Source organism: Excalfactoria chinensis, chromosome 10, assembly GCF_039878825.1.
Source record: "Excalfactoria chinensis isolate bCotChi1 chromosome 10, bCotChi1.hap2, whole genome shotgun sequence".
In the NCBI taxonomy this organism is placed as follows: domain Eukaryota; kingdom Metazoa; phylum Chordata; class Aves; order Galliformes; family Phasianidae; genus Excalfactoria; species Excalfactoria chinensis.
The window spans coordinates 1,317,859-1,338,337 of NC_092834.1; the positions used below are offsets into that span (position 1 = coordinate 1,317,859).

At 44.9% G+C, this 20,479-nt stretch overlaps 1 protein-coding gene across 1 annotated transcript in view; it reads right to left on the bottom strand.

Annotated features, from left to right (window-relative positions):
• The window catches only part of MAP2K5 (mitogen-activated protein kinase kinase 5), a 108,687-nt gene that overhangs the window by 35,638 nt on the left and 52,570 nt on the right, over positions 1 to 20,479 (bottom strand). The window contains exons 14-17 of the mRNA XM_072345419.1: positions 17,407 to 17,480; positions 16,457 to 16,507; positions 13,984 to 14,055; positions 4,833 to 4,862 (exon numbers count right to left, since the gene is read on the bottom strand). Of these exons, the coding sequence (XP_072201520.1) occupies positions 4,833 to 4,862; positions 13,984 to 14,055; positions 16,457 to 16,507; positions 17,407 to 17,480 (227 nt within the window). The remainder of the gene's footprint in view (positions 1 to 4,832; positions 4,863 to 13,983; positions 14,056 to 16,456; positions 16,508 to 17,406; positions 17,481 to 20,479) is intronic.

The following is a 20,479-nucleotide window of genomic DNA, read 5'->3' on the forward strand; positions in this document are numbered from 1 at the left end:
TTTGACCTACAATTAAATCCTATTGCAGAAATCACAGCGAGGGCGGAACGCAAGATCTTGAAAAAAAAAAAACACAACAAAAAAAGAAGAAAAAGAACCACCTTCCCCCCAACCCCCTTAAAAAACAACACCAGCAATGAAACAGCTCTGCTAACAGGGATGGGAGATCTCTCGCTGCTGGAAGCCCGGAGTGGGGCTGTGCTGTGGCCCAGAGCCGTCCGTGTGCCGGGCACTGGAAAAGTACAGAGCTCTCCCCAACGGGAGGAGCACAAAGATGGCACGCACTGAGCGCTTTCAGCCTCCTATTTTCTTATAAAGGCACGGGCTATAAAACCTCCTATTATCCACTTAGGTCTGTTTGCAGTGGGAATTAAGGGCGGCTCTCAGTCCTCACCCACCGGCTGTGATCGGGGCTACGGCTCCGTGCTGACGTGCGGCACAGCAGAGCTGGGAGACAGAAAACAGAGGGGAAAAACCCGAGCGCGGCTCAGCACCTTCCTCAGGCACCGCTGCTCCGCATCGCGCTGCACAACTCCGCATCTCAGACAATAATTCAGGGAAGGCTCGTGTGACTTTCGGAGCGTTTTGAGGGAAGTGATTTGGATGCCGGGATGATAGATTTTAAGGAACGCCATCTCCCGCATCCATCATCCCTCGTGTCTTTCTGAGCTTTTTTTTTTTTTTTTTTCCTACTTATCGCGTGCTTTATTTGAAACAGATTTTTAACAGATAATCTTGATCGTTATAACAATATCTCGCTCGCATTTTATTCAAATAATTCTTAAAAACAGCTTAAAAAGCCGTTTGGAATAACATCAAGCTCTCCATCAATCACACGAAAAAATTCCGCTGGCGGTTGTATAAACATCAGATCAACTCTGATGTCTTCAAGGATTTCAGAGTGAACCATAAAAAACTCCATTAACTTCTGACAAAGAATGCAAATTAATCACAACATGGGGTGAAATGAAATTAAAGCCTCTTTTCTAATCAATGACAAGGCGGGATGAAATATTTGCTCCTCTCCGTCTCCCCGCGCTCGGGCGATGCTGGACGCGCGGCTCCGCGCTCCGCACCCCAATCTCAGGTGCATCCAATTTGTTATCCGTGCTCTCCGGTGCCAGCGAAAAGCCTGGCGTAGACAGATGCACCGGGAACCTTAAATGACAGTTTTGGCCTCCGGAAGTGCGATCGCTACAGCAAAATCTAGTACAGCCTCCAGGTGAAATGTCTGGAGCTCCATATGGAGCAGGGAAAATTAACAACAAGATGAAAATCGCTGCAGCAGCGGGGAGCCGGGGTTTTTTGTTGTTGTTGGGTCTTTTTTTAAGGGGAAAAAAAAAAAAGGAGGGGGGGGGGGGAAATAAATTTAAAGATGAGGAAAGAGGAGTAATAAATTAATGGAGTGTGAAAACGTTCAAAGCTTTACAATACCGGGGGCACTGTTTGCTCAGATTTGGGGTGGGGGAGAAGTGGGGCAGGAGGTGTGCATGGGAGCGGGGGCAGGTTTATAAACTTTGGGTCATTTTCCTGTCATTTATTTACCCAGACCCGGAACAGTGGCTGGAGGAGGCAGAACGTCCCTCTGAACGCAGCACATCTGACACCCAGCGCCGACAGCAGCGCCTGCCCGTTCCTCCAAAGCATTTCCCTGCTGGATGCAGTCCTCCTGCACCCTGCTTTGTGCAGAGCTGGACTACAAGCCGGGAATATTTTGCGGGCAATTCTTTTCATTTCTCCTAAATTACATTATCATTAAACAAGCCATTGCCCCCATCATGTTTTATACGCCACACTGACGCTGAAGCTGCGACGAAGCGCACTCAGCCACTGCGCATCTTTGGGGTTCCAGCTCCCAATTTACCTCCATTTGCTCTGAGGTCCTGTGGCCTTTTTCTGCTTTTATAGATATATATCTGAATATATATATTTTTACAGCTCTGTCTGTGGAAATGAATAAGCTGCTGCCAACATCCGAGGAATTCAGATTCAACTTCCACAAGACATTTGGAACTTATTTCTTATACGCGCTCCTTTCACTGCTCTAAAAGCCTGCACTGATGGTACCAGCAGCTGGCTGCAGGGAAAAGGCTCTCCCTGCAGTTTTCAATGCTTCCATAAGAAATAACTTTATTCTAAAGAGTTCTTCATGCTGGTGTATGTGTGTGTGCACCACTCCTCTTATTTAAATGGAGCTGCACATCAGGGGAAGAATACACCCCTACATGTGTACCTGCAGAGAGTCCTGTGAGCCTCATACACTACCTCTTCCAAAAGGAGTTTTACACCATGCCAGGAAAACAAATAACAAAACGTGACAACCACTCACCGTGTTTGTCGTGTCTCCTCATTTTAAGGATCTGAGTTCCCTTTGTGGAGTTCTCAGAGTGGGAAAGTCGGTTCTAACCGCTGCTGTTCCTCATTTCCCTACTCAGATCACCACTGTTGAAAGTTACTGACAGATTATGAAATTAACTGCATATTGTGACCAAAAATTACAGTAACTCCATAACTAAAATCTGATGATTACAATGAACTCTAAACCCACAAGCAGCTTCCCTTACGTATGCAGTTGGTTGCACACTGAAGTGCTTCCCAGACACGACTTCAACAGAAGATTAAATAATGACAACGTGACAAATCAGTGTTAGCAAAATTGTTGCTTATAAAACACGTGGAAAATGAGAAGTGCTGACTTTTATCCTTAAAAGATTCTACTAAAGGCCACCAAAAAAATCATCCTCTAATTGTGCCTGCATATGGCAGAAGTCCTAAATCTCCGCACTACGGTGAATCTCCCTATACATCTTATTCACTTAACCCAAGTTTGTTCACAGCATTTGTCTGCATCTTAGAAGTAGAGGAAAAGGGGAAAAAATCCTGTTTTGTTCAGCTACAGCTGGAGGCAAAGACTCCTCTGTGGGCAGTTCCTGGTGCTCCCCTGCAAGGACCCATTGGCAGAGGGAAGTCAGCCCAAGCTGATGGAGGACAAACACTGAGCACATCTACCACAAGCTTCAATCACCTCAAGAAACACAACAAAGTGATGAGGATCTGCTCACTTATGTATGAGTCCGTTATATGTTGACAAAGACACTGAATAAACCCAACACTTTACAACTGTCCACCAGGTCAGAGCGAGGTGCTGAGGGTTCTGGCGACCAGCTATGTGCACTTGCATCCAAAAGGCAGATATTTCACATAAAGTCCTTACAAAAAGCAGTTGCCTGAAAACCTTAATAGCTACATTTTGAAGTTTCACCTCTTCAACCGTTTTGCATTAAAAAATATACACAATTTCATGGCCTACTGAATTTGCCAAATATTTTTTTTTACAAACACGATCTGTTTTTTAATTAGAATAGCAAAGAAAAAAAGATCTTAAACAAGCAACTGTGTTCTGCTCCCAGTTCAGAAAAGCAGTTTTGGTCTGGAGCCATCTACAATGCGTGCACCCCAACCTCCTTCCCCAGCTCCAACATCTCTGTGCACAGAGGGCAGCACGAGCCGCATCCCCCCAGTGCCCAGGTTTCACACTGCTCCATGCACAAAGGGCACTGCGATGCCCAACGAGCACCAGTGGCTGTGCCAACACATGGAGGGCACTTCAGCACAAGAGCTGCTTTTTCAGCCCACCCTCAAAGGAGAGAGGGTTCATTTCACAGCACGGAGAAAATACGGACAAAATCTGCTGGGTACCCAATGACAGCTCTCCTTTGGTCAGTGAATGTTTTCCACAGGAGGGGAAGTGAAAAATCAGCGTATTTCCACGTACACAAAATCTTTACAAGTCCATAAAACTGTCAGGAGAATTTGCTTAAAACAGCTTATAAAAATGGGAGAGAATGAGTCCCAGCCTATTATTCAATAACCATGTTTGTGAGGCATCTGCATAATCTAACCATGCATAAATTAGTATGTGTATTACAACAGTTATTTGCATAATAATAGCAAGTTAATAGATGCTTAAAGAGCACAGACCAACACCACCTTTAAATCAGACATGCCTCCAGGCACTCTGATCTGTATAGACCAAGATGCAGAAAGCAGCGCTCATAAAACACAAGAAAACATAAAAACCACATTCAAATAATTCATTTTAGTCCCTGGACGCTTCACTTTTTCCCCTCTCCCAGGAAAGACCGATTAGAAGAACTACAGAATAGTTTGTGCTTATGAATTCTAACGCCCACCTCGCAACAGGAATTTAAAGGAAGCACCAAACAAACCTATTTGTGCACTGACTGTTTTGTTCAGAGCTTTGTGTTTTTTTCAAGCACGCAAAGCCAAAGTGGTAACACAGAGCATTGGCCATGGCCAAGTTGGAAACAGCTTTACGAGTTAGGAAATGTCAGAATATAAACACAAACAGCAGTTCATGTTAGCATATCTCCCCTTGAAAGGGAGAATCCGGAATCCTTTCACATATTCCATTCACATTTTAGTTTTGATTTGAGATGATTTCAGGCGGTTGTAACACCACTTAAAATTGGAACTGAAAAATGAATAGAGAAACAAGGAGTAGATGCATCTTCCTGGCATCAAAAGCACTGCTGTACATATGGGATTATTTTTTAATCTCCCAACGAAACAATCATTAACATCACCATAATTTTCCTTCTCTCCAGGGAAGAGAAAATCACGAGTTTGGGGGGAAAAAGGAAAAAAAAAAAATCAATACAGACTTCTAAATGACTCCTTCAAGATAGTACTTTTCAATTTAACAGGACAGATTTATTTGTATGTGGCTCAAATGTTCACAATTGCTCTCTGCACCTTCATACATAGGAATGAATGTCACAGTGGCAAACAGCAGTAATGAACAATCTTACCTGAGGATATGGAAACCTCCCAAGAGCAAGCTGGGAAAGGAAATAATATTTGTCTAGTTACACAGATTTGCATGGAGGGCACATTTTCTTAAAGAGAGAAAAGTACTCAACTCTTACCATTGTATAAATGGGGAAATGCCAGCAGAAGTACACAAAGAGCTGCATTTAGAATGGAGTCGTTCACAACAATTAGCCCTTGTTTTACATTTCTGCATATTTCTGTATTTCTCGAGCTTTTGTCTGTACCACTCAGCGACACTGTTTGATGCCCAAGTTCCTGAGGACTCTCTAAATTAAACCAGTTCAGCCTCAGCAGCGAGGCCACCGACACTGACCTTCCTGCTAATTATCTGCAACGAGCAGGTATTGTAGAGCATGCACTGAACTCCCTAAGTCCTTCCCTAACCAGCTCAGAGTAAAATCTGGGTTATATGGCTCAGGTTTGTTTCCTTATTGGTGTCAAACCCAGCTAGGAACCCGTGCGCGAGATCTGGAGAGAGATCGTGGCACCTGCAATCCAACACATGGGCTTTCCTTCAAGCCCACTTTCAATCGCATGCCATATGAGCAGCATGCATTGCATCATCCCTCACTTGATGCCTTGCTGATGTATCTGTTAGTACTGTTATTCGACCCAGCACCAACATTAACACTGCCACAATGCCACAGCTAATCATCAGCCTATGAGAAATCCTTTGTTCGGTACAATAGTTAAGGTTTCTCCCATCACATCTGAGCCTTCGAAACACGGAGGTGTGGCACTGAGGGCTGTGGTCAGTGGGCATGGTGGAGGTGGGCTGGGGTTGAACTTGGGGATCTTTTCCAACACTAACAATTCTGTAACTCTGTGATCTTCAGGATGTGATCTACTCAGAGGTTATGGCTGCAATGCTATCATGCATGACAAACTATACTCACTTCAGACCGAGAAGCAGCATCAATGCCAAAGGTCTCAGCCGCTCTGTGTACTGCCAGCATTGGGTGAAAGCACCCCACTGCACCTGTACTGCTGCTGTCATTCGAGCTCTTTAGTGCCTGGGTTATTTGACCTAGGCAGACTGCAGCTGAGGCAGCTGTGCCCATATAACCTATGATGAAATTTCAGCCCAGTTGGCAGCACAGAACCTTCTGAAGTACAAACAAGGCAGAGGCAGAGCTGCAGCAAGGTGGGGAAGCGGTGGGGCAAAGTGCAGCAGCCATCACTCAGTCTCACCTGGTGAGATACAGCGTGATGTGGAGGCCATACAGAACAATTCCCTCTCCTGGGAGGACCATCCTCAACTTACAAGAAGCTGCTCGAGGTCCTACGAAGCACTGCTGCTGCGGTACCCTACAAGTGTCGAAGAATAAACCTACAAATGCCAAATAAACAACAAACAAAACCAGAAGAAAACTTCATTTTCCCAATGACTACTCACTTAAGAACAGTTGTGACAACAGCTACAGACTTGTAGGCACATCATATTTACCCACGGCATAAAAACAAGATAATTACGGCTCTTCTCATAGGGTATCATTCTGCAGACCTTCTTTAAGCAAAAAACCCACCATCACCTCAATGCTGGATTCAGACTAAGCATTCCTGCCCTCAGGGACGATTCCTTTCCCTGACCACCACCTGTTACAGTAGGGCTTTGCCTGTGTGACTCCAAAAGCCGCTGAACAACAGGGGAAAAGAGCAGTTCTCTGCCAGATTTAGGTATGCAGCGTACAAATGAGCCCCCAGGAATCCAAAATGCACTGGGCATGAGTTCTCTGGGGGCTGTTAACAAACACAGACTGTGCTTGGTGAAGCTGCTCCCTGAGAATTGCAGAGCAGGGCAGCCCCAGATGGGTCGAGCAGCAGTTCTGCGCTCCCAGAACCATCACTCAGTTCATCCAGTCAGACTTGTTTCCCTCCTGCAAGATTGTCAAGGTATTATAAATTAAGAAACTTAGCAAAGAGTATGTAATCTTCCCTGAAATAGCCTGCAGATATGTCACTGTACTAAATGTGTTTCAGATTTAATGAAGCTTTAATGTCCTTTTTAATTTTGCCTGTTTCTATATCACCAGGGGTCGAGCAAGGCAATCAGCACTCAAGAGGGTGGTTTGGTTTAAAACTAGGAAAAACTCATTTGCTTATGAGTTGCACTGTATTTTCTTAATTAAATTTACTAAGTAAAATGGTTTAAGTTCAGCCAACCAATGACCTCTGTACATAGATTTAGATTTATAAATAGTGTCACAGTAAAAGCAAAAGGAAAAAAAAAACCAACAAAAAACCCCCAAAACAAACAGATTAGAGCTTTACTAAAGGGATTTCTGTGCCCTCCATCATCCTGACTCCAGGAAGGCATTTAAACGTGTGCAACTCAGCGCAGAACCCAGCAAATGTAAACTACGAAGTTAAAACAGCGTCAAAAGCTTCTCTGCGTTTCCATGAGGCAACTCGGGAACTTCTCATTTTGTTTTTAAGGCATCGTAGCCAAAATATAACAGTTCAGCTTTCAGAAGGCAGGGACAGGAACTGACCACCGCTTTACGTGGCTCTGGATATTACAGAGGAGAGAAGGGAACGCTCAGACTCCGAGGTGCTGCTTCTCATTTCCCTGTGGGCCCCTTCACACTGCACAAAGACTGTAAAAAACCTCATTTTAAAAAGGCACAGTGAATTGCACTGCCAGCGTGGTACAGGAGTATAAATGGGAATCCAACCATACCAGCAAGAAATACGTCAGAGTAGCATTTCCCTTCACTATTTCACTTCAGACCAACCGCATGCCTCTACATTTTTTTTTCCTTTTAACTATTAACTTGCTTAGACATAAAGTAGCCCATCAGAATGGGAGCACTTCAAACACTCATCTTCATGGGGATCAGTGAAGTCGCATCCTAAAATGTGACTTGTGCTTTGCAATCCCTGATAGGAGCATTCACTGAGACTCGGAGCAGTACAGAGGGATGCACAGAGAGCACCATCATAATTTAAAACAGCAACAGACAAACTGAGACAGAAACACCTCAAAGCGAGCCAATAAAACACAAAGGTACAGTTTGTCAGATTGGGTCAAAATATGCTAAGAACAAAGAAGGAACAGCAAAAAGCACAAGGCAGCCAGTGTTTGGTAGGGTTAGGGCAGCCAGTGTTGTGGTCAGGGCCCCCAGCTTAGGGTTAGGGCACCCAGCATCAGGGTGCCTTTGTGCTGAGCAGCTGTAAGAAGAGCTGGAAAACAGCTCCAACCAGGCTCAACCTGTTCGCAATTAAAAACATACACTTAACGTGCAGAAAAGTGAAGACAAAATCAAAGCGACTCATTGAAAAAACATAATTAACCGATTCTGGAGCTGACAGTGGAAATCTAGAAATCCCTGCTAACAAACCATTACATTACAGCATTACAGCAGCAGTCCTGGTCCTGTTCAGAAAGGGACCGAGGGAAAGAAGCCCCAAATGCATTTTTAGGGCTCTCGGGCAATAAAGTCTCCCACTTAGATGAGTATCTGCGCTGTGCGAGTTGCTTTTTAATTTACAGTGAGGCTGAGAAGCACGGGATGTTTTTATTCTTCATTTAGACACGTTCCACGTTTCTCGGCGTAAGTGCAAATTGAAAATAAGCACTGGCAATATCGCCCGGGATCCAGCGGAAGGAGGACTTTATGGTCTGAAATGTTCTCAAATTTGTTCTTAATTACCTCGTGCGCATTTCACACAATTAAATTTCCATCTGAGGATTTTGCATTGAGATTCTGCACCGCGGTTAAACCCTCCCTTCATGGAGGAGCTGCCGTCGCTTCGGAACCTTCAGACACAGGGAAACTTTAAAATCAGACTTAACTACTGGATAACATCAAATTCCCTGGGTGAAATGTCCTTCCAAGACCAATTTATACATTCCTAGATAGGCGGCTTAAAATCACCTGAAACTCTGCAGGGTACGGACCTTCATAAATATTAAACACCTCAAAAACTGCTCCAAGATTTTTCTTCCCTTCTATTATCAATTTTACCGTCCTCTTATTGCTCAGTTTAAGGAAAAAAAAAAAGAGAGAAAATCCAAAAGGATATAACAGCAATTTACCAGCGTTAAAGTGCTGCTGAGGTTAAACTGACAACAAAGACGAACAGAAGCACAAAGCATCTTGAAGTAGGGTTTCAATTAAATGTGCGGGATTTAGCAATGCAGGACGGAAAAAAAAAAAGGGAAAAAAAAAAAAAAAAAGAGTTACAAATTAATTTAATCTTCTGCCTATAGTTTGCAGCTGCACTCCAAAGTGTCTGGGGCTTAAGAACAAAGCCTTGAAAGGCCTCGGAGTGAGGAAAGCTTCAATTTTTAATGTATAACGCCATTAGCTGATAACTTGTGGAATCTGCGACCCCCGCGGAGGGGCATAAGTGTGGTAACAGAGACTGATGAAGTGACATATTTGTTCGTGTCGGGAACCATGAGAAAGGAGGTTATTACTGACACCGCCAGGCCCACCAGAAATATGCCCTAATAACCTTTGGGACGCTCCTTGGCGTGAGCAGATGAGTTTCGAGGATCTCTCTACATAAAATATATTAAAAATCAAAGCCTAATTCACCTTAATTAAAGATAATTAGTTTCACTTTGACTTCTTTTAAATATGAGCTATAGCAAACGCGCCGCGTACCGAAGGCTGCGTGCAATCATGATTAAATGGCACATTTCCTCTCCACGGCCCTGTGGATGAGCAGGCTTTCACCGGCGGTGCTTCAAAGGTGCTGCCAAAGGGAGAGGAACAAACAGAGCCTCTGAAAGGAGAAGGGGAAATGGTCTCTAACTGAAAGAGGGGGGATTCAGAGCAGATATGAGGAAGACTTTGCAGTGAGGGCGGCGAGGCACTGCACAGGCTGCCCGGAGAGGCGGTGGACCCCATCCCTGCAGACAGCCAAGGTCAGGTTGGATGGGCTCTGAGCACCTGGTGGAGCTGTGGGTGTCCCTGTGCACTGCAGGGGAGTGGGACCAGATGGCCTTTAAGGGGCCCTTCCAACTCCAACCGTTCTACGATCCCCTCCATCCATCCACTCACTCCACGTTATTTATTTCGCTGCTGCACACGCTGCCCGCAGTGGCCTAAGAGCAATTGCTGGGAAACATGATACATGGAGGTCTCAACCCACGCAAACTGTACCTAAACTTACACTTTATTGCAGCTTAGTTCACAATCTTCACCTAATATAGGGTTACATCCCAGTGCAGCAAGCGGATAAATCATCCTGGAATATTACTGGGCTAAGTTTAGCTGTGAGTGGAGCATATGTGCTTCCGAGTCACTGAAGCAAAGGCCCATAAAATACACTAATTACTGGAAGTTATGGTCACTGAGTGATTGATAGCGCTCTGCAAGGCAACTTCCCCGTTTTCAGCTATTCTGACGGGCCTCCTCCACCACAGAGCAATTATTAATTCATGACCCAGCCCTCGGGCGCTGCTACCTTCTACTTCTCGTTCCGCTGCCACAAGAATGGTGATGTAGCTGGACACTGCCTTCCTTCTTCCCAACGGCTGCATGAAGTCTGCAGGCGTGGAAACTGAGCTAAGGGCCACTGCTTGGAGAAAGGCTCAAGACTGCTCTGCAGGGGGAGTGTTACAGCTACTCCCAGGAACTGAATGAAGTGTGTAAGGATTTACCTATCAGAAACGCTGCGCCGTGCACAACCAAAACGCTGCAGAGTAATCTCCATTCATAAGAGAAACCTTGTGGAAGGCCAAATCATGGTCTGCAGGACTTACTGCTCACCATCAGCTCACAGTCTTGATCCTTCACCACCACCACCTCCATGCTGATGACATGAGGCTTATCACTCATCTCAGACTCTAGGAACAATCCCCCTGAAACCTCTGCTCCTTGACCAGATTACTTACACACGCACCTTTACACCAGTTTCCTGCAGTCCAACATCTTGAAGATTGAAGGGCTTTAAAAGAACCATCGTAAAGCAGAGCTGCTTCCCTTCTAGCACCCTCTTCAAGCATGTTCCCCACTCTGTGTCCTCATGGACTGTGTGCTCCTCTTGCACCTCCACCTGTGCTCCCTGCCCAAGTGTGCTGCAGGCCCCAGGAGCCTGTTGGCGTTGTAGGCAAGCAGTGCCTTCCCCACTCCAAAGCTACACGTGTACCTGAAGTACATGATGCATGTTTGCTGGATGTGTATCAGTGTTCCTACCTAAGGGAATGCCGAGATGCCATAAATCTGTAATATGACTGCTTGAAATATTGCTTAAAACAGCATATTAACACAAATGTCACAAATAAGCAGCAGCCCCTGAAAGCTCTTACAAGGCACCGTCAGTCAAACACAGGTTTGTATTCTACTTCCAAAACCTGCTTGACCTGTGGCATAAACAAAACACTTATTTCCTGCACTTAAATATAATTCTGGCTGTATTTGTAGTGAAAAGGAGCCCCGGATCATCGGACAAAGACCTGCAAGCCCACACTTTGCCTCAGCAAACAGCTTGGATCACAACCCCACTCCCTCCCCCAAGCTCCCTTCTACCACAGAGTCTCACACTGACCTATATAAGACCGATCCTCTGTGCCCAGGGTCCAGCTAAGCCCTCCTCACCAACTCTGTCCCCACACACAAGCACTGGGGGGCATGATGAAGGCTTATTAAAAGGATAAGGATTCACCAGACAGCAGCCATGTAAGGCAGGATTAGGGTAATACTGCTGAGCAACAAGAAATACGAAGCAACTTCATCCACCTTACTGTACAGGGCATCTTTTTTGGAAGGAGGCTCAATCAGTCACAGAACAAAAACAACACTCAGGTTCAGCCTGGAGTGTATTTTATGGCTGAGTTATAAACCCTGTGAAACACAGCTTTTATAATGAAAATGCTGACGCAGTCCTCAGTGCAGTGACAGCAATGTCACTGGCTTAAATTGAACTTGCTTTGTCAATCCCAGAACACTTAAGTACAACTAATGTAAAAACCTCACGGGAGCACATCAACCATTGGTGACGAAACGTTTTTAAAGAGATCCGCGGATCGGGCATGAAATTTAATTCTCTTTAAAGCAGTACTGAAGAAAGAAATGCAAAGTGAAAATAAAAAGCTGCACGTGTTTGGACATCTTTTACTTCCAAAGCAACACAGATGCTCACTGCCTCCCAGACCTTTGGTCCTACCCACACTCCTGCTTCTCTGCTCCTGGGTTTTCTGGACCTTCAGAAGTAACAGTTTGGTTTCTCATTACGCACAGCATCGCAGCAAAGAAATTCAAGGCATTTCAAGGCTCAGAGGACAATTAAAGAAAATAAGCAGATTTAGTTCGCTGCTATTTTATACTGTCATATGTTTTAAAAAGCAGAAGAAAAAGAAGCAAACTCACAACCTTGCTGCCTTGGTTCCACATGTCACTTCATCCCAATTAACGTGCTCTAACTGCACTAACTTGAAGCTGTAGAGATTGGAGCACCACACTACCAAGCGGAGATGATTTTATAACCCTAGAGCAAATGCTAACTTCCCATTTTAACAGCTCCATCAACAAGAGCCCAAGCGCCTCCACTGCCAATCCCCATGTCAATACAGTGCTACTTTAATGACAGTGACCTTGTGTGGCTCTTGGAGCATCTTCTTCACCTTTTTTGAGACATTTTTCTAAGCCACTGTCCTTGCTTTCATCATTTAACACATCACTCAAACCACTTCAATAAAAGAGCAGTGGCGCTGAGGAGAGGTCCCAGAGGATCAGGCCACATACCAATTAACAAAGCACACAGAACCAAATTGTTTGGTACATCTGGTTCGGGACATGGAAAATGAGAGGGGGAAAAAAAAGTTGGGAAGGTTTGAAAGAGGAGAAAAATGTAAATGCAACGCGTTTCCCTAATGCTGCATAAGATGATGTGAAATTCACCCTTTACATCAATCTCACGGCCATTAAAGCTGCCCAATAATAATCCCTAACTAAGCTCCAAAGTCTTGGTCTTTGTGGAAGACCTTCGGATTGCTGCTGCATGTGGAAATACATTCAGCAATACACTCAGCAAAGGAACCAGTGAAACCTGCTGCACATCACCCGTGCATTTATATCACTCTATTCCGCTGGGACTCAAAATGAACACCACAGTCAAGTATTAATGTAATACAATCTCATTTTAGCCCTTTGTTGCACAGATTCATTTACAGACAGTGTGAGTATGTTCTGCAGCTCTCCAAAATTGTGAGGACTCTCCAGTATCACAACCCATTGAAATCCGCAGTAAAGCAAATTAACAGCGCCGCATCCCCTGTGACACCTTCAAGCATGTCATTATCATATATTCAGAGTTAACTTCAATCAGACTCGGAAGATCTACAAGACCTGAATGCAGTGATTCAGCATTAAATATTTTCATTTTGGTTAAACCAAGCGGTAAGGAATGTACTGTTTGGCAACATGACAGCAGCCAGAGAGAACAACTGGGCTACAAGGTACGCTGTTTGTCCAGATGCCATGGCATTGGTCAGCACCAACACAAATTCTGTCTCATCTTCTGCTGCAAACAACCGCTGCACTTCGCCCTATTGATGCTACGTTTAGCAGAAGGGAATGGCACCTGTGTTTTGCAGTAACTGTACAGCACACTGTTGTCAGGCTGTACAACAGACAGCACAAAGCCATCAGTGGTCAGAAGGAGCAAACAGAAGGATCTGCGCAGCCAGCCAGTAACAGCCATCATCCCAATGCTTCATTCTGATAAGACCTTTTCCAGTTTGAAACTATCTTTGTAAGAAATCCTTCTAAAAGCTCTCATGAACGCTTTAATTACAGATAAAACATTTTGCATGGGCATCAACCAGTTCAAACCCTGAATCTGCATAACCCCATTTAAACCCTAATGGTGGGCCCCTCTATCCTGCTTGATGGAGCTGAAATACAGAAATACTGTCATTGCTGGCTGAAAGGCCACTTGTACCCGGCCTGCTTTCCACTCTCAAATGGAGAGTTGATAGAGGGCTCTGTGTTGCACAGAGGCTCTCCCTCTGAACTCAGCAGGAACAAATCCATTCTAAATACAGACAGGCATCTTAGCAAGTGTTAAAAGCATACATATATAAAAGAGCATACAAGGAACATATTAAACCAGTTTGATGTTAATTTTCATTTGGTTCTTCCAAAGTGCATGGTAAAATGACAGACATTTGCATACCTCCATGAAGGAGATCCCTAAACTCCAAACGTCCGAATGAATCCCGTATTGTTCTCCTGAAATCCGTTCCGGCTGCAAAGAGATGGAAAGGAACATCATGAGTACACACCTATCTGTGAGCCTGGACGCAGCAGTTAAATAGGCTTACAGCAGGAAAACAGACTTCTCACGCTGGGTTGGGCGATAAGTACGGCTTAAAAGGCAAAGTTATTGAAGTCAAAGTAATAAACGAAGTCACGTGGCAGGCATTTCATTTTATAGATATTTAACTAACTTCATTTTTGATCTGAGGGAAAAAAAAGACTTCACTCAACGCTATTAATAACAGATTTAATGCCTCATGAAATAGAAGGCTGCAAGACGTAACTGCTAGTTTTTACTTGAAAGCTACAATTTCAGCATTTCCAAGGTCAAGTGCAGCAGGAAATGTAACAATAAAAGGCTCCATGAGACTTCTTTCCCCACTGTGCTGCTAATGCACCTGTCTAGCCCCACCATCCACAAAGCACCGGCTGTATTTTCAGTCCTTAATAATCCAGAGACCTGTTTTTAGAAAACCAACTCCCAAATTAGTGCCAGGCCAATGTGTTTTCTGATGTTTGCTCTGCACCACTAATCCCAGGTCAAGAGCTTTTACTGCAATGTGAACATGAACTGAAACGCAGCGTTGCCCGCGCTGCCTTCAAGGGGAGCCTTCCAAAACTGCCATCATCTGAAAATAAAGAGAAACTACAACGAAAGGCTTTGGATTGAGCCACCAAAAAACATCCTTTTTGCTTGTCTGTTTGTTTTGGGTGGCTTTAATTTGTTTGCTTCTTTCTTTCTTTTGAGGGGAAAAGTTTTATTTAAGTTTATCTACCTCTGGTTACCTTTTCTTCACCCAAAAGGTTTGTTGTTGGTTTTGTTCCCTGTGCACAATAGGTGATAAAATTATTAATTATAATTATTTATACAGAAAGTGTGTTTTTATTTTAAGTACAGAGTTTAATTTTGGATGGTTTCCAATTCATCCCTGATGAGCACGCTGTGAATTTGATGACGAAAAATTTGTTAGCAAAGCAACTTTAACAGGGGCAGTCAGACCAAACACATTTGAGCCCAAACTTCTTCCTCAATCAACACAAGAACTCATCACGGTCGTGCAGAAAGAAGAAGCAAAAACTATTCAGTGCACGCCCGGAAAAGAGAACAGTAATCTCGATTAGTACACTAAAAGCATAATACAATTTAATTATTAGATCTGCTGAAGCCCACTCTAAAAGCAAGAGCCAAGTTGGAGAAGTTAATTACTTTGATGCTGTTGGCTTGTTTGAATCACAATGGTGCGGTTGTTTCAGAGAACAGAGGCACGGGCAGCAGCAGGCTGACTGTAATATATTTGACCAGATTCTTTATTTAAAAAGATTCTGATGCACGTAATATTCCCGTGACAAAGGACAGCCCAAGTCCTTCCAGGATGGTGCCACGAGTGTTTCAGAAGCCACATAATGACTACACCTTGACTAGAAAAGCACTTAGCAAATAAACGGGCACCCAGGGCTGCTTTCTCCTTGCAAGAAAGTAAGGAAAAATACCTGAAAGCGATGAAAGGTCATGGATTTCTCTCTCCACTTTTCCGAGGTTTGAAAAACAAGAATCAACCATTTTGTGCTGCTGTCTGCACTTTGGTGCTGCGGGCTTTTTTGTTTGCTTGCTGTTAAACAAGCTGAACGCTGATTTTTTTCCCCTACCGATACCATGATGGAAGTGGCTGGCAAACAAGAAATTGCAATGACCAAACATAAAAGACAGCAGTTACTGCAGTCCTAAACTGAAGCATTTAAGTTCTCATTTGTTAAACGAAGAGCGCTGATGAACAGAAAATATGCTCGTGTTTGTGCATGGAGCATGCTCTGGACTAAAATGCTTATAGAGAAGCGAAAGGCCCTGATGTCTTCTGACACATGGCAGGCACACCACCCAGCACACAGGGTAGCGGCCTGGTATTATCAGCCCAGATTTGCAAACTTCAGATTTGCACGTGGCAGCTCCCCATGGGAAACACCACACAGGTGTGCAGGTATCAGAGATGCCCACGAGACTCATACACATCTTGAGTGCTCAGTGGGTCCCATTCTCTGTAACACCGCCAGGGCTCTGCAAGGACCTACAGGCTCCCGAGGGAAAGCTGCATGTATTTATTTTTCAGTGTTGGACTGGCTCTCCTCTTTGTTCCCAGCTGTTGCAGAGCATGAAAGACAACTGGAAGGCACACGCAGAGCAGAACGCTCTTCTGATGCTATTCTCCATATCACCAAGGCCTGCCTGTCAATGAGCTGCTGTGTGAGCATAGAGATGTTCTGTGACACCATCACACTGAGGGTAGGGGGAGAGGAGGTCTGAGAGCTGATTTAGAATGATATCCTCACCACGTAGAATGGGACCGCGAACAAATACTCGTATTTAAATGTTATTCCTACATAAATCCACTTACCGCCATGTAAGCATTTGTTCCGACATACGTCTTGGCTATGGAATTCACCAGCTATCAGACAAAACAGTCTGTTAGAACAATATAAAGATAATGTGGAAATAAAATGGGCAATTATTCCTCATTTAACCTACAATCATCATTCCTATAAATCAACTAAAAATTATGTAAAAGGGAACAAATTTATCTGCAAAGGCATTAAAAATGATTAAATCTCTCTTTTGTTTGGAGCGAGAGCTCCCATTTAAACAAGTGCTGCATTACCGTTTATGGCAGATAACCTTAAACAATTCTGTTAAACAGGATACTTATCGCTTTAGTACCCCACACCAGTCTGATATAAAAAGTCAATTTGACGTAGGATTGAAGGCGCTCGTTTTTCAGTCAGCTGGCTCAAGATGCGAATAGAGCCACATTCATCACTTGAATGCAACCAGCACTAAATGCGCTCGGAGGGACAACAGACCCTGACAACTTATCATACCGGGCTGACCTTCTCTTTGGTCCCGGCGCTTGGCTGAGAGTAAAGGTGCTGAAATTCAAATCACCAGCACGGCAAGCTCGTGGGTCACTAGCAGAGAAGTCCTCCAGGGAGGCCCAAAATGGAAATTAATTAAAATTTGTGCTGCACATTGTAAAAGCCCACCACTATTGTTACTCCCAATATTAATTTTTATTGTGGGCCAGTTGGGCTCCCCAGACACATCTCTCGTTCTGCCCTCCCTTTTGTCTGGCCAAAAAGCTTTCATATCAAAGCTGCATATCAATGAAGTTTGCTATTCGTAAGTAGTAATTACAATATCAGCAGTTTTTACTGTCATTAAACAATGAACAATCATATTCAGATGGAGAAAAGTCGCCCGGAGATTCGAGCTGAATGGCTGGCTCCCAGCAGAGGGGGGCTGCCCACCCAGCAGCCAGGTGACTGCAGCACGAGATGTGCGATGGATTACCTGGGTGCTCACCCCGAAGTCACACAGCTTCACCTGCCCTCGCGTGTTCACCAGCATGTTGGACGGCTTCACGTCTGCCAAACAAAAGCAGAGGTCACCTGGGTTATCCTGGAGGCGTGCAGAGATCGTTAGGATTCTCATACAAGCGTTGGTGTGACGATCACCGGCCTGAGGGGTTTCAATAGGAAACGTTCCAAAGCTACGTTTTGATCACAACCTCTGGTTCATAGCTGTTGTCAGCACAGGTAACATCACACCTGTCTCCCAAAGACCAGCAATCCGTGCTACTGAAGCTGCAGGTGACACCAGCTGGAGAGGGGCCACCAGAGCTCTGCAGGACGGGACCTGGAATTCAAAGCAATCCTGGCCAATGAGACTGAAAAAATACACTGAAATTCAATAGGGACAAGAGGAAGCACTATGTTTAGATGACACTGCCTGGTCTGGGATTGGGGCTGCAGGGAAGGAGCTGCAGGAGAAGATGATGCAGAGGAGAAAACCAACTGCTAAAAATCCCATCGAGATGTACAGGAACAGACGTGCGCCATAAAACCGGGCTGTAAACACAATGCTCCCATCACTGACCCCCTCTGATGTACAAGAAGTTCTGTTGCACGCTGTAAAATCAGCGTGCAAATAAAGCACTAAACACCCAGCCAAGCTGCACCACGAGAACAGCAGCGTGCGTGGCATGGCCAGGCTTACACTTGGGAAGATGAGAGCTCAGCCTAATCGCTGCCTTCTTCTGTCATTATGGGTTAAATGCAGCCACTCGTCTCCCTGCCTTCTTTAAAAGGGAGCACTAGTTGGGTGCAGATGGATGAAACCCAACTAGGAAAGAACCTAATTTGGTTTATCATTAAGTTTGCCTTATCTTTAGCAGATGTCTTCTGGTACCACAGTAGCTCGCTTAATTTGTCCCCGTAATGTAAAAATGTATAACCTCAATTAGCAAGCTGATTAAACGCTTCCCTATATTTGAGCTAAAAAAACACTTGAGGAAGGGGGAGCGTTCAATAGCACTTCACACAGCTTCACAGGATCTGCACGTTCAATTTCAGCATCAATTCTCGTAGCGCGTTCTGCAATTCCCTCCCAGAGCCAAAAGGAAATATCGGTCCTGGGTGCCTCCACTGCATGACAGCATGCACAGCTTTGGCTGTGCTGACCTCTGCTTTGGCTGCAGCACTGCCACACATGCACCAAGTCTTTGCCAGGTAGTTACCTGTCCTCCAGCTGCAGGCAATAATGCAAAGTACCACTACAGAGCAATCTGCGGCCCCAAACCGCTGCACACATAGCAAAGCTTTAGGATTATTCTTTCTAACCGAAGCTTCAAGAAGACTCTTGTATTTGCTCATGGCAACCTCCAGGCAATGTGCTTGCTGAGAGGCTCTGCTGAGTGCCAGGGGATGGGCACAGCACAGCAGTGGGCCCTGCAAGGTGTGCAGCCATGCCACCCGACCTTCCCAAGGACACTGCATCGCTTTCTGACAGCACAGCAATCCTCTTGCTCTGCTCAGCACGGCTCTGGGCAGACTGAAGGATGCTTTGAGCACAAAATGCACGATCCCACTGAAGCTTTGCTTCTATCAGGGCTCAGCTGGGTGTGAGGAGGAGGCAGAGTGATCTCCTGGTTCTCATTCCCTTAACATGACCTGCCACCTCTGAGCACGTGCGTCCCCCGCCCCAGTGCCAGCACCTCGTGCCATGGGGGATCAGCAGATCCCACCTCCCCACCCCCGACACGTGGCACCTGACAGTAAGTCGATATCATTTTAATTGAATGGCCATCTGTCATCCATTAAGCATCGCTTGATCTGAAAATCCTCCCACTCACTAAAAATAAATAAACAAGCCAAAATAACGACGACAAAATCCTAAACAAGAAAGAAAGCAACAGGAGATTGGTCCGTATGGGGCGGATGAAGGCAGCGCAGGTCGGGACCTGCAAAGCAATCCACAGCCAAACAAGCACTGCTGAGAACAAACCCCGTTGGTGTTTGCAGCACAGTTTACGTAGCAACACAGAGGGGGAATGTGAGCAAATACGGGCTTCAAATTCCAATGGCTGTGTCGGTTTCTTTGAGAGAAGAGAAAAAGGAAATGACAACCCGAGACAAAAATGACACTTTGCAAAGTATCTCACACTGAAGGGGAGGAGGAAGAATAATCACCCCAGCAGTAAATCGCCCTTCATGTTCATAAACCACTTCAGCTAATGGGTTAAATATTTTTTGGTTTTGGAAAACAAATGTGCATAAATAATGTTCTGCACCATCTGCTTGTGATTAATATTACTGTTTAGAAGTGAAAGAATTTAAACAAGAGCCAAAAGGGGTCATTATGCTGCCATTACCAGTGCTTGCTTCATACAAATGACTTCTATGAAGCATCATTATAGAGGATGAACAAGTTCTCTTTGTGATCTAAGTCGTTTCACCTCTGCAGATAAATGGGACCTCCAAGCTCTTACTTACCAGTAAACACACACGTCAGAGGTTCAGCTTTCCCAGCGCCCGACATTTCACTCATCTTGGTTCATTGAAAAGCAAACGGGTTTATGATTGTAGGAAAAAAACAAACCCCACAGGTTTCTAAAAGCTGTCTCTTGACTTCCAGCGTTTTCCACACGTCAGGCTGCAATATGCCAGGTTCAAGGGAGACCAGATACAAAAGCCATTTTAGCCGAGGACAGCTCACAGACATTACTGAGAACAAAGTGGAGCTGCTGGAAGAATGGAAATATTTCCAATATTTTCTTGCCCAAATGACCTCCCCAGCACTTTTTTTTGCTGCGATTTTTATTTCACTGAACTCAGCCCAAGCCATCTGTAAGCATGCAGTCCGGGTGCAGCCACATGCGCACACGGTCTGTACATGCACATACTAGTGCCCTATTACCTCTGTTTGCACCTCACTATATGCAGTGCTAAAGCTGCTTAGCTTTCACCAGTGTGAGAAGCTGGCTCAACCCCACGCATCACAAACCAGAACACACTCCCCACTACTCTGACACAGGCTTAGGACACACGCAGAGGCTGCAGTCCCAAGACAGTGCAATATACACCAG